The 13,049-nt window shown below is 35.0% G+C and overlaps 1 protein-coding gene across 4 annotated transcripts in view; it reads right to left on the bottom strand.

The window, feature by feature from the left end:
* The window catches only part of Dpy19l1 (dpy-19 like C-mannosyltransferase 1), a 121,599-nt gene that overhangs the window by 32,737 nt on the left and 75,813 nt on the right, over nucleotides 1-13,049 (bottom strand). For all 4 annotated transcript variants that reach the window (XM_074065304.1, XM_020170494.2, XM_074065306.1 and 1 more), the window contains exons 11-13: nucleotides 4,646-4,732; nucleotides 2,180-2,239; nucleotides 1,575-1,655 (exon numbers count right to left, since the gene is read on the bottom strand). In XM_074065304.1, the coding sequence (XP_073921405.1) occupies nucleotides 1,575-1,655; nucleotides 2,180-2,239; nucleotides 4,646-4,732 (228 nt within the window). The remainder of the gene's footprint in view (nucleotides 1-1,574; nucleotides 1,656-2,179; nucleotides 2,240-4,645; nucleotides 4,733-13,049) is intronic.

The following is a 13,049-nucleotide window of genomic DNA, read 5'->3' as shown; positions in this document are numbered from 1 at the left end:
ACAGGGGAAATGTGGTGATCAGGACTTGCATCTAAGCCTGACACCAGAGCTTATACACTTAAATGTTACACAATTAGTCTGTAAACTTCTAGAATTCATCACAGATGGAATCAGATGCAAACAAAACAGGAAGACTGGAACTACTTGAGTCATAGCATCCAGCTATCAGACTTCCACCAAGAGAACTGACAGGAACAGGGATGGGAAACCCAGGAAAAACTAAGAAATGGTTCTCAGTCCCTCAAGTGTGTCTCATTTTCTTATTAGAGAGGAAAAGGAAGAAAATCCTTCTTAAAGGATGGGAAGCCCTGCCATTTACTTCTTTTGACCAACATCAAAATTAAGAATATATGAGCTAATGCAGCTCATATTGCATATTTCTAGAAATATTAAGGTTACAACTAAATTATTTCTAATTTTGAAAATCACTGTGTCAATGGCACTTTTTTTGTGGGATGAGATTTGAACTCAGAGCTTCCCTCACAAAGGAGGCTCCCTACTACCTGAACCACACCTCCATTGCATTCTGGTCTAGTTATTTTGGAGATGGGGAAATACTTGCTTGGGCTGGCCTAAAACCTTGATCCTACGACTCTCAGTCTCCCAATAGCGAGGATTGCAGGTGTGTCACCAGCACAGGTTCTTCAGCACGTTCTGGTTTGTTTGTTTCTAGTACAATATTAGGCTGTGACAGAAATGACAATAGTCATTTTAACCTGTATCTTTAATCAGTAACTTGATACTTTAATCAGTATCTTCACCAGTTTGTCCTCCCACAGTGAAGAAACAGACTCCATAAGCCTGGGATGAGACTATTTTACTTTTCTTCCAGCTCACTCTCTGCATCCCAGCTGACTCAATCCCACTTCAACTATCATCTTCATGATCAACTTCTGCATTCTTCCTGTGTGTTCCTGCTGCACTCTGAACTTAGTACTTTTTAAAAAAAATCAAAGCCTTCACTACCCTGTGTTTTAATTGCTGTTGGCCACCTAACTTAGGCTGTGCTGATTAAAACATGAAAATAAAGTAGGAAAAGCAATTACCTAGAGAAGAGAATCCTTAAAGTTATAAAAGGGAGATCTTATTTTTTTTCTCTTCTGACCAAATGACAAAACAAACAGAAATTGCTCTGAATAAGATTAATTTATATTAATTAGCTCCACTGGCTTATCAAAAAACCTTTCACAAGTGCTGACCACAAAACTGCAGGTGGGGGAGTACAGGGCTCCTGTTAAAGCTCTGAAATGGTGTCTCCCTATACTACAAAAGGGGACTGAAAGAAGTCAGAAAATGGCTGCACAGACCTTAAAATGTGGGCTTTAATCTCTAGCTTTCTAGCTTGAAATTTACAAAATTTTCATGTTATAGAATGATTAATAATCTGAGAATTTTGACAAGAAATTAATTTTTGAGATTAAAAACTATAATCACACTTGCCTTCTTAAAGTAATAACTAAACAAATTCCATCTTGAAATCTGGTTTCAATAGTGCTACTACTGAATAATTCATTCTTTGCTGTATCCTTTTCAAGTCTTTGGTGTTTAAGCAAAAAAAAAAAAAAAACACTTACATCATCTGCAATGCCAAAGATTCTAGATGTCAAATACTTGAGTATAATGGTCCCAAATAACCAAAAACATCCTTGGATAACCTACAAAAGGAAAGTAAAACAAAACTAACTTTATGTTTCTAGTTCTATAGTTTAGGGGGAAAAAGTGCTTTAATTACACATGAAACAATACCTCTATCTCTAAGAGAAAAATGCTCAAAAAATACATCTTAATTTAAAGTGAAGGATGTTGCTCCAAAATCAAGGACTATAACCTATATCCATACAATCTTACCAGCAAAATTAAAATATTTTACCAGAGGTTTATATAGGAATTACAGTGAAATTATCCACCTACTAATGGTCTCTCCTATACATGCTGCTCCTCAAAAGAAACATGTAGACAATAAAGTAAACAAAACTGGACTTCTGTAACCATGGACCCCCAATTACTCTTCACTTACTTCATGAAAAGGGCAATTGGGCACATTAAAATTGAGCCCTAATATGTTACACAACGGTCAGATCCCTGCATTATATACATCAGTTCCTTAAGATGAAAACAAAACCAATGATATATTTTAAAGAAGAAAAGTTGTATGCATGAAAAATATATTGATTCTTACCCATAAACTAAGTTCAGACACATTCATTTTCAGAAAATGTGGTTTCATTGCCAGCACACCCTGAATAGAGCACATAACAGTGAATACTTACAAATGCAAGCAACAAATAGTTATTTTAAATAATCAGACTTTCAAGAATGTAAAATTTTCCCTACACTATCTATCATCATTTGCTTAATCTACAGTCAATGATTTCAAAAAGTAGCCCCTTTTTAAAAAACCCAAAGTAGACTAAATCAATAAGTGACTTTATAAAATTGAAAAGAAAATATATAAATTCCTAAGACTGTTTTTTACATATCTGGTTTACTTACAAACAAAAGGTACATAAAATTTCAGTTTTTAAACAAGTCATAAGATTTTCCTTACGCTAAATATTACCAACTCAGGATAAAATAAAAATTAGATTATAATGGGTCAACCAACTATTTCTCTGTCAAATCTGTAGTCTTTCCAGGTATACTGCCTTTCAAATTATATTATATGGACTTAAACTTGATAAAAATATAGGTTCAAAACACAAACACAGTAATAGAAAGAGTAAGTCTTTTCAGAATTTTTCTGAACACTTGAGAATCCAAAATGTGGTACGATTCATGTTTCAAAATGATCAAATGCAAATAAATACATGCAAATGTACACATACTATTCTACAATTGTTGGCATCAAATATGAGGTATTCATAAACATGCCGAATTTATACTGAAGACACATCAGTGTCAAGTATTTAGCAAGGTGCCTGACACAATCTGTGTGCTCAGGTGAACTAAAGAGACGTCTCCTTACTAAGGTTAGATTGTACCCACACAAAATACTCAACGGCTTCCCTATACATAAATACAGTCATGCATTTTATAATAATAGCAGCATCTGCAAATATATGTGTGTAAAATATAGAAATGAGTAACACTATCACATCTTCCTAATTACAGAATACAGTGATTTTCCTTCATTCCTCTTTTTTTTTTTTTTAAGACAGAGTATCACTATGTAGACCAAGCTGGCCTCAAACTTGTATAGCTTAGAATGGCCTTGAATTCACCATCCTCCTGCATCAGCCTACAGGAGTATACTTACAGAAGTACACTGATTTTAAAAACTAAATTTATTAGCCAGGTGGAGTAGTGCTGCCTGTAATCCCATCTATGCTGAAGGCATAGGCTGGCCCCAGGCAAAACCAGGGTGCTATGCAGAAAAACAAAACTAAAGGGCTTGTGGCATGGCTCAAATGCAGAGCTCCTACCTAGCAAGCCTGAGGTCCTAAATTCAAACTCAAGTATCACCCAAAACAAAAAACACTTATTAGTCCGAGAGCACAGCAAAATAAAAGTTAAGGACTTTTGTTGCTGAAAACACAGCATCACCACATGTTCACTGATCATTTCTATGACCAAATACACTAAGGCTTAGACTGGTAATAGGTATATTTTGAGGAAATTGTTTGTTTGTTTTTTTTTGCAGTAAACATGCTATGCTTACTCTTGAAATAATTCTTTCCTCTACACAGGTGTGTTGTCAACTTGAGATATATTTATTCTTATTTATTTTTGTTTTGGAATTTTTATCTTCAATATTTTAGCGATTGCTTTTGTTTTGGGGAGGGGGTTGCAGGTGTTTGAACTTAGGGCTTCACACTTGCTAGGCAGGTACACTACTACTTGAGTCACTCTGCCAGCCAGCACTTTTTTGTGTTAGGTATTTCAGTATAGGGTCTTGCAAGCTATTTGCAGGGCTGGCGTTAAACCACAATCCTCCTTATCACTGCCTCCTGAGTAGCTAGGATTACAGGTGAGAGGCACCATGTGCCAGCTGGAATAGGTTTTAAAGAATTATTATTTGTAAAACAAGACAAACAAATAGGAGGCTCCACATTTGTTAATGGGTTCTAGAAATCAAGAAAGCAAAAATGCTCTGAATAACTTCAGTGATTACTCAACAGCAGGACAGATTCCGGTTGGGACAGTGCTTTGTCTTTAAGAAGCCAGCCTTTACTAAAGTGCATTTTCTTTAGATACCAGGACTAACTTTGGTTGGCAAAACAAAACCAATGTTAAAAACCAACAGAAAAAAGGCACAATCACCTCTGAAAGCCTGCATTTCAAAAGATTTTTATATTTAGACTGAAATTGAAAAGAGGAAAAGGAAAAAAGAAGCAGAAAGAATAGAAACCTCTCTGAAACACACCCTGGGACCAAAACGTGGGTGAGAAAATCTGAGGGATAAAGGGCAGACTGGGGCTAAAAAGCATGGTGCTATGCTTTCTGATATTAACCTTTCATTGTGAGGTTGTGGTTTTCTTTTTTTCCTTGCTTTGAAAGTGAGTACTTGAACACTCTGTCACATATAGATGTATTCAGTAAGACACTTGAAACGGTGCTTGTAGAATCCACTCGTAATCTCAAATAAGTAATAAAGAAACTGATACTATTAGTTTCAAAAACAGCCATATACTTAAGGAACACTTACCCAAATAATTACCAAGGAGGAAGCATAGTAAGATGTTAATAACATCGAGTTCCCAAACATCAAAACAAAACAAAGTGCAAGAGAAATCTGGAAAAAGCCAAGAAGAAAATATAATTAGTACACATGAAACAAAAAGAAAAACACTGATTTCACTGGGACAACTGCAGATGCCCACAATAAACAGAATCAAACCATTCAAAAGGGAACACACAATAAAAACACCCCACTCTTCATTCCACATCTCAAACCCGAGGTAACCAATCCACACATCAATGTGTATCCTTCCAGGCATCAACATGAAGAAACTCTAGTTTATATTTTATTTAAAAGCCACAAATGGCCAAGTTGCAATCCTAGCTACTTGGGAGGTAGAAACTGGAAGGATGGCAATTCAAGATCAACCTGGGGAAAAAAGTTTGTGAGACCCTCCCCCAACCAATGGCTGAGTATGGTAACATGTACCTGTCATCTCAACTATGTGGGGTTAGCACAAATGGAAGGTGACAGTCCAAGCCAGTCCTGGCACAAAGTGAGACCCTATCTCAAAAAAAATAACCAACATAAAAAGGCCCAAAGGTATGGTAGAGTGCCTGCCTAGCAAGTGTGAGGCCCTGAGTTCAAACTTCAGTACTGTCAAAAAAAAAAAAAGCTACAAATAATTTACCCATATCCTATACTGCTTCTTGTCTTACTTTAAGAATGTTTTAGAGAGTTTTTCATATCAATCCAAACCAATCTAATTCATGAATGGAAAAGTATTCCACTCTACAGATGTGACAAAGTTTATGTAACTGCTCCTTTGAGTACTGTTCAACACTCGAGTGATTTCCAGTGCCATTTTGTTTTCTTTTTCCTATTACAAACACCGTTGTGATAAATGCCCTATATGTAATCTTATGCACATTTCAGTGCATTCATAGATAAATTACCAGAAGTGGTAAAAATATTAACAAATTGACCCTCAAAAAGACTCCTCCAAGAACAGGGTATGAGAGTTCCTTCTGCTTTACACTTGGGCCCACTCAGCTGTCTATTCCCATGAAAACCTTCCAATCTAATAGGAAAAAAAATTAAATCATTGTTTCACTCTTTCATTCTTTTAACAGTGGATGAGAAACAGCATTTTTCTTTTATTCACTGCGCATGTTGTCTTATCTGTGTACATGAATTACTTTTTTGTAATGTACATTTTCCTAATGGGTTAGGTTGTTTTAAGAGATTCTGTTACATACTACAGAACATAGCTCCTTATCAAGCATATTTACAAATATTTTTCCAAGATCATTTTTTAATCTTTGTAGTGTTTTTATTACAGGTATTTCCTAAAATTTTATTTGGTTAAAATTTTCATTTTTTTTTTTAGGTCTTTAGGGTTTATCTCAATAATGTAAAAACTTTAAAAATAAAATAACGCATATTTCTTCTTCAAGTTTTAATTTTCACTTCTATATATCAAGTCCCACGTGAATTTTAGATGAGTTTAGTTTCATTGATTTTTTAATTAAGATTATTTAATTATGAACATTACATTTATAGTTATATTTGTCCAATACTGAATCTTTAGATTCAAAAGCAATATATCTTGCTTCCATTTTGAAATCTTCTTACATATAATAGTGAATATGAAGTTGTCCTTAAATAGATCCCACATATTTCTTCAATTGATTCTAAAGCATATTGTTTCTGTTGCTATTGTATCAGGAATCTTTATTCCTAATACATAGAAAAGATATATGAAGAAGGCATCAATTAATGTAATCTTTTATTGTTTCTTGTAGTAGTCTGTTAACTTGGATTTTCCAGGTATTTAAAATCACATTAGCTATAAACAATGATAACTTTATATCTTCCTATTTTTGAAACTTTTTTTAGTCAATCGTGTAAGTTAATATTTCTGCAATAATCTTAAATACTAAAAGTGGCAGTGTGCATAGTTATCATGATTAATCAGAATGGTTCTACTGATTTATCACTTGTGTGACGCGAGTTTTTGGTTTGGTTTGAGGCATGAACATATGCTTAAAATTTCAATGAAATATCCATCTATTTTTCTTTGAATAAGGTCTTAAAGATCAGAATAGATGTTGATTCTTATCAAATACCTTTAAGGTATCAAAGGAAATGATGACATTGTTTATCTTTTTAAAACTTCTCTTAGTGCAATAAACTATATTAATGGAGTTTCTAATGTCAAAATATTTTTGTACTCCTAGGATCACCTTTACTTGTCATTATATTTTATTTTCATGTACTTACTAAATGGGTAACTAAATTCTTTTTTTTCCATTTCTTTTATTTTGTCATTTTTATATTTACTTACATGTACATACATTGTTTGGGCCTCCTCCCCATTCCCCCCTACCCTCACCCCCTGCTTCCAGGCAGAACTTGTTCCATCCTATGTTGAGGAGAAAACATAGGAGATAATAAGAAAGACACAGCATTTTTGCTAGTTTGAGATAAAGATAGCTATACAGAGAGATTCCTAGCATTGCTTCCATGCACATGTGTATTGCAACCCACACTGGTTCATCTCTACCACACCTCTTCACTACTTCCTGGTCCTCCTCCCATAGTGGCCTCTGCCAGTTTAAGATTACTTTATTTGCTCCTCTACAGTGAGCACATCAACCACATTCAAGTTTCAGATTTCCTTCCCTTTCCCTATTCCTCCCATGCATGTTCTCTGCTTAGTGTGTGACCCATGTCCAATAATATTACTATGCTGTTTTGGGTCTATAATCTGCATATAAGGGAGAACATGTGATTTTATGCCTTCTGAGCCTGGCTAACTTTGCTTAAGATGATGTTCTCCAGTTTCATCCATTTACTTGCGAGTGACAAAATTTCATTCTTCTTTGTGGCTGAATAAAATTTCATTGTGTATAAATAACACATTTTCTTAACCCATTTGTCAGTAGTGGGACATCCTGGCTGTTTCCATAGCTTGGCTATTGTGAATAGTGCTGCAATAAACATGGGTGTGCAGGTGCCTATGGAATATCCTGAGTTGCATTCCTTTGGGTATTTCCCTAGGAGTGGTATTGCTGGATTACATGGCAGATCTATGTTTAGATTTTTAAGAAGCCTCCATATTGTTTTCCAAAGCTCACATTCCCACCAGCAATGTCTAAGTGTTCCTTTTCCCCCATATCTTCACCAACATTTATTTTTGGTGGTGTTTTTGATGATAGCAATTCTAACAGGAGTGAGGTGGAATCTTAGTGTGGTTTTGATTTGCATTTCCTTTATGGCCAGAGATGGTGAGCATTTTTTCATGTGTTTTTTGGCCATTTAGACTTCTTCCTTTGGAAAAGCTCTGTTTAGTTCAGTTGCTCATTTCTTTATTGGTTCATAGATTTTTGGGAGAGTTTTATTTTTTAAGTTCCCTGTATATTCTGGTTATCAGTCCTTTGATGTATAGCTAACAAAGATTTTCTCTCACTCTGTGGGTGGTCTCTTCAGTTTAGAGACCATTTCTTTTGTTGTGCAGAAGCTTTTTAACATAGTCCCATTCGTCCATCCTTTCTCTTAGTTGCTGGGCTGCTGGAGTTCTACTAAAGAAGTCCTTGTCCATGTCTATTGCTTCCAGTGTATTCCCTGCTCTTATATGTACTAACTGCAAGGTTTCGGATCTGATATTAAGAACCTTAATCCACTTTGAGTTGATGATAGTACAGGGTGACAGGCATGGAACTAATTTCAGTTTTTTGCAGGCAGATAACCACTTTTCCCAGCAATATTTGTTGAAGAAGCTATCTTCTCCATCGTATGTTTTTGGCATTTTTGTCAAAAATAAGGTAGGCATAGCTGTGTGGATTCATATCTGAGTCCTCTATTCTGTTCCACTAGTCTTCATATCTGTTTTTGTTCCAGTACCATGAAGTTTTTAGTGCTATGGTTCAGTAGTATAGTTTGAAGTCGGGTATTCTGATACCTCCAGCATTGCTCTTTTTGCTCAGTATTGTGTTGGCTATTCGTGGTGTTTTGTGTTTCCAAATGAACTTTAGGGTTGATTTTTCAATCTCTGTGATGAATGTCATTGGGATGTTGATGGGAATTGCACTGAACATGTACATTGCTTTTGGTAGTATAGCCATTTTTACTACATTGATTCTGCCAATCCATGATCATCGGAGATTTTTCCACCTTCTGAATTCTTCTTTGATCTCTTTCTTCAATGGTTTGTAGTTCTCCATGTAGATGTCATTTATATCCTTTGTTAAGTTTATTTCTAGGTATTTGATTTTTTTTCGAGGCTATTGTGAATGGAATTACTTTCCTATATTCTTTCTCAATTTGTTCATTGTTGGTGTATAGAAAGGCTACTAATTTTGTAAGTTGATTTTGTATCCTGCTACGAACAGCTTTGCTGAAGTTGTTTATGGTGTCTAGGAGTTTTGGGGTGGAGTTTTTTGGGCCTTTAAAGTATAAGATCATGTCATCTGAAAATAGGGATAGTTTGACTATTTCTTTACCTATTTGTATTCCTTTTATTTCTTCTTCTTGCCTTATAGTTCTGGTGAGGAATTCCAGGACTATGTTGAATTAGCAGTGGGAACAGTGGGCACCCTTGTCTCATTCCTGACTTTAGGGGAAGTGGTTTCAGTTTTTCCCCTTTAAGTATGATGTTGGCTATAGGTTTGTCATATATAGCCTTTATAATGTTGAGGTACATTCCTTCTATTCCTAGTTTTCTTAGAGCTTTTATCATGAAATGGTGTTGAATCTTATCAAAGGCTTTTCCTGCATCTATTGAGATGAGCAAGTGGTTTTTGTCTTTGCTTCTATTAATGTGCTGTATTACATTTATTGATTTGCATATCTTGAACCTTCCCTGCATCCCTAGGATAAAGTCAACTTGGTTATGATGAATGATCTTTCTGGTATGTTGTTGGATTCAGTTTGCATTATTTTATTGAGGATTTTTGCATCAATGATCATTAAGGAGTCTGGCTTGTAGTTCTTTTTGGATGTGTCCTTGTCTAGTTTTGGGATGAGTGTAATGCTAGCTTCACAGAATGTTAGCAGTATTCCTTTTCTTTCTATTTCATGCAAGAGTTTAAGGAGAGTTGGTATTAGTTCCTCTTTACAGGTCTGGTAGAGACCAATTTATTGGAATATAGGTTATCAAAGTAGTCTCTAGGATTCCCTGGATTTCCTTATTGTTTGTTACTATTTCTCCTTTTTCATTTTTGATTTTACTAATTTGGTCTTTTTCCCTCACCATTTTAGTTAGACTTGCCAGGGGCTTGTCAATCTTATTTATTCTTTTCAAAGAACCAGCTCTTTGTTTTGTTGATTCTTTGTATGTTTGTTTGTTGTTTTTTTGTGGTCTCTATTTCATTAATTTTGGCCCTTATTTTTATTGTTTTTCTCCTTATGCTTGTTTTGGGTTTTGCTTATTCTTATTTTTCTAGGTGTTTGAGATGTAGCATTAAGTCGCTTATTTAAGATCTTTTTCCTTTTAATATATGCACTCATAGCTATAAACTTTCCTCTTAGGACTGCCTTTGCTGTGTACCACAGGTTCTGGTAGGTTTTATTTTCATTAGCTTCTAGGAACCTTCTGATTTCCACTCTTATTTCTTCTATGACCCACTGATTGTTGAGCAATGTGTTATTCAGACTCCAATTATTTGCATATTTTCTGCTGTTGTTTTTGTTGTTGAGTTCTAGTTTTAATGCACTGTGATCAGATAGAATGCTGGGGATTATTTCTATTTTCTTATATTTGCTGAGGCTTGCTTTATGCCCTAAGATATGATCTATTTTAGAGAAAGTTCCATGGGCTGCTGAGAAGTTCCACTGTGTGCTGCCAGATGAAATATTCTGTAGACATTAGTTAGGTCCATTTGATTTATGGTGTCATTCAGTTCTAGAATTTCTTTGTTGATTTTTTGTTTGTATGACCTATTTATTGGTGATAGAGGGGTATTAAAGTCTCCCACTACCACTGTGTTAGAGTCTATATGTGCTTTTAGGTCCTTCAGAGCATGTTTGATAAAACTGGGTACATTGACATTGGGTGCATATAGGTTGATAACTGTTATTTCCTTTTGATGTATTGCCTCCTATAATCACCTTTACTTGTCACTGTATTGTATTCTCATGCACTTACTAAATGGGTAACTAAATTCTTAAAATTCTAAATTCTCAAAATTTTTATGCTGAAGTTTAAGAGCAAACTAAAAATTTTCCGAATAAATTTTGGTCAAAAAATTAAGAAAACAGTATTACTTTGAATAAACAGGTTTATGGTCAGGAATAAGGAAAACAGTGGCCAAAGATATTGTAAAGAAAAAGTAAAGTAGTATTTTGAAAGCAAGTTTTAAGATCTTCAGAGATATTTGGGGATGAAATTAGTAAAATACAGGCAAATTTGCTAAAAAGAATCCTGAAATTGTTGAGAATCTTCTGTTTATCAGAATTGGTATATGGCTTTTATGGATATCAAATGAAGAGAGGTGACATGTCTCAAAATAATTAGGTGGAAAAACTATCCTAATTGGCTTTTTGTTCACAAGGTTTCACTTGTGAAGTTTATCTCACATGACCTCAGTTTAAATCTACCTATAGTACTACTTGGCACTCTTTGATGTAAAGCACCAAGTGCTTTAGGACCCGAACTGGAGAGTAAGAAGGTCTATAAGGAAGGAACTGAGGAAGAGGGGACTGTCCTGGAGGAGGATGCTAACCACAGAAAAGGGCTCAGACCTGAACAGTAAGCTTTAAAGAACTGAGATGGGAACTTTGTAATATGACAGATTAGAAGTTTGCTACATAGAACTCCATGAAGGAGGAAAATGAGAGTAACAAAGGACAAACTATCTCAAGGACAGGAAAGAAGGAAGAACACTGGGTATCAGAAAAGTGACAGGACTGCCAAAAAGCACAGAAAGCAGGGAAAACTAGAAAACAACCCACAACTTTAACCCTGGTTTCCCCCAGGGAAGGGGAACTGGAAACAACAATCACAAAGTGCATGTGGAAAATGCAAGGGACCCTAGAATGAACAACGAGGTTAAAGCAGGAATGAAGAGTCTCCAAATAAAGAATACCCAGGACCAGACAGATTCACTGCTAAATATTATCAGGCTTTTAAAGAAGTAATGCCAATTCTCCTCAAATTGTTCCATACAATAAAGAGAGAAGGAATACTTCCAAACTCACTGTACAAAGTCAGTATTGCACTGACACCAAAACCAGTAAATGGCACAACAAAAAAGAGAAAAAAATGCACCAATCTCTTGGTAAATACAGATGCAAAAACTTCAATAAAAGCCTTGCACACCAAATTCAACAACACATTTAAAAAGATTACACACCTTGGTGTACAATCAAATTGGTTTCATTCCAGGGATGCAAAGATAGTTCAACACAAACCAATAAATGTAATACTGTACACAACACAGAACCAAGGATGAAAATCACATGACCATTTCAAAACCTTTGACAAAATTCAACACCCTTTCATGATAAAAGCCCTAAAGAAGCTAGGAATATAAGTTAACATAATAAAGGTTTTATATGGAAAACCAATGTATAACATTTCCTCTAAAATCAAGAAGATGACACACATGTCCACTATCTCCATTTTATTAAAAATAGAGTGAATTATTTCCCAGAGTAACAAGGCAAGAGAAAAAAATAAAAGGGATGAAAATAGGAAAGAAAAAAGCCAAATTATCCTTATTTGCAAATGACATGATGCTATACTTAAAAAGTCCTAGACTCCCCACAAAAAAAATACATAAAAAAAAATCAATGCTAAAAAAAAAAAAAATCAGTAGCCTTTCTATACCTCAATAACAAACATACCACGTCAGGAAAGCAATCTCATTCACAATAGCTTAAAAAAACACAGTAATAAAGTTAATGAAAGAGGAAACACCTCCACAATGAAAACTATAAATGTAGCAATGAAGAAATAAATTGTAGAAGACACTAGAAGATGGAAAGAACTCCCTTGTTTATTGATTGGCAGAATTAATATTACGAAAATGTCCATAGTATCTAAACTCTGATCTCCATTAAAATTCTACAACTTATTTGGAAGCATGAAAGTCTCTAAATAGCTAAAGCAATCCTGAGCAAAAAGAGCAATGCTGGAGGTATCACAACACCTAAGATTTCAGAGCCACAGTAACAGAAACACCATGGCACAAAAATAGACACTAGACCAATGGAACAGAATAAAGGTCCTGGAAATAAACGCACACAGCTGTGCATCATTCAGATGACTCTCAACAAAGGTGCCCAAAACATGCATTGGAGAAAAGCTTCTTTGACAAATGGTGCTGGGAAAACTGGATACGCACACTTAGATGCCTAAAACTAGATCCTTATCAAAAATCAATTTAAAATGATCAAAGAAAGACCTTAATGTAAGACCTAAACTTTG

Source organism: Castor canadensis, chromosome 2 (genome assembly GCF_047511655.1).
Source record: "Castor canadensis chromosome 2, mCasCan1.hap1v2, whole genome shotgun sequence".
NCBI lineage: Eukaryota > Metazoa > Chordata > Mammalia > Rodentia > Castoridae > Castor > Castor canadensis.
This window is presented reverse-complemented; position numbering and strand designations above follow the sequence as displayed.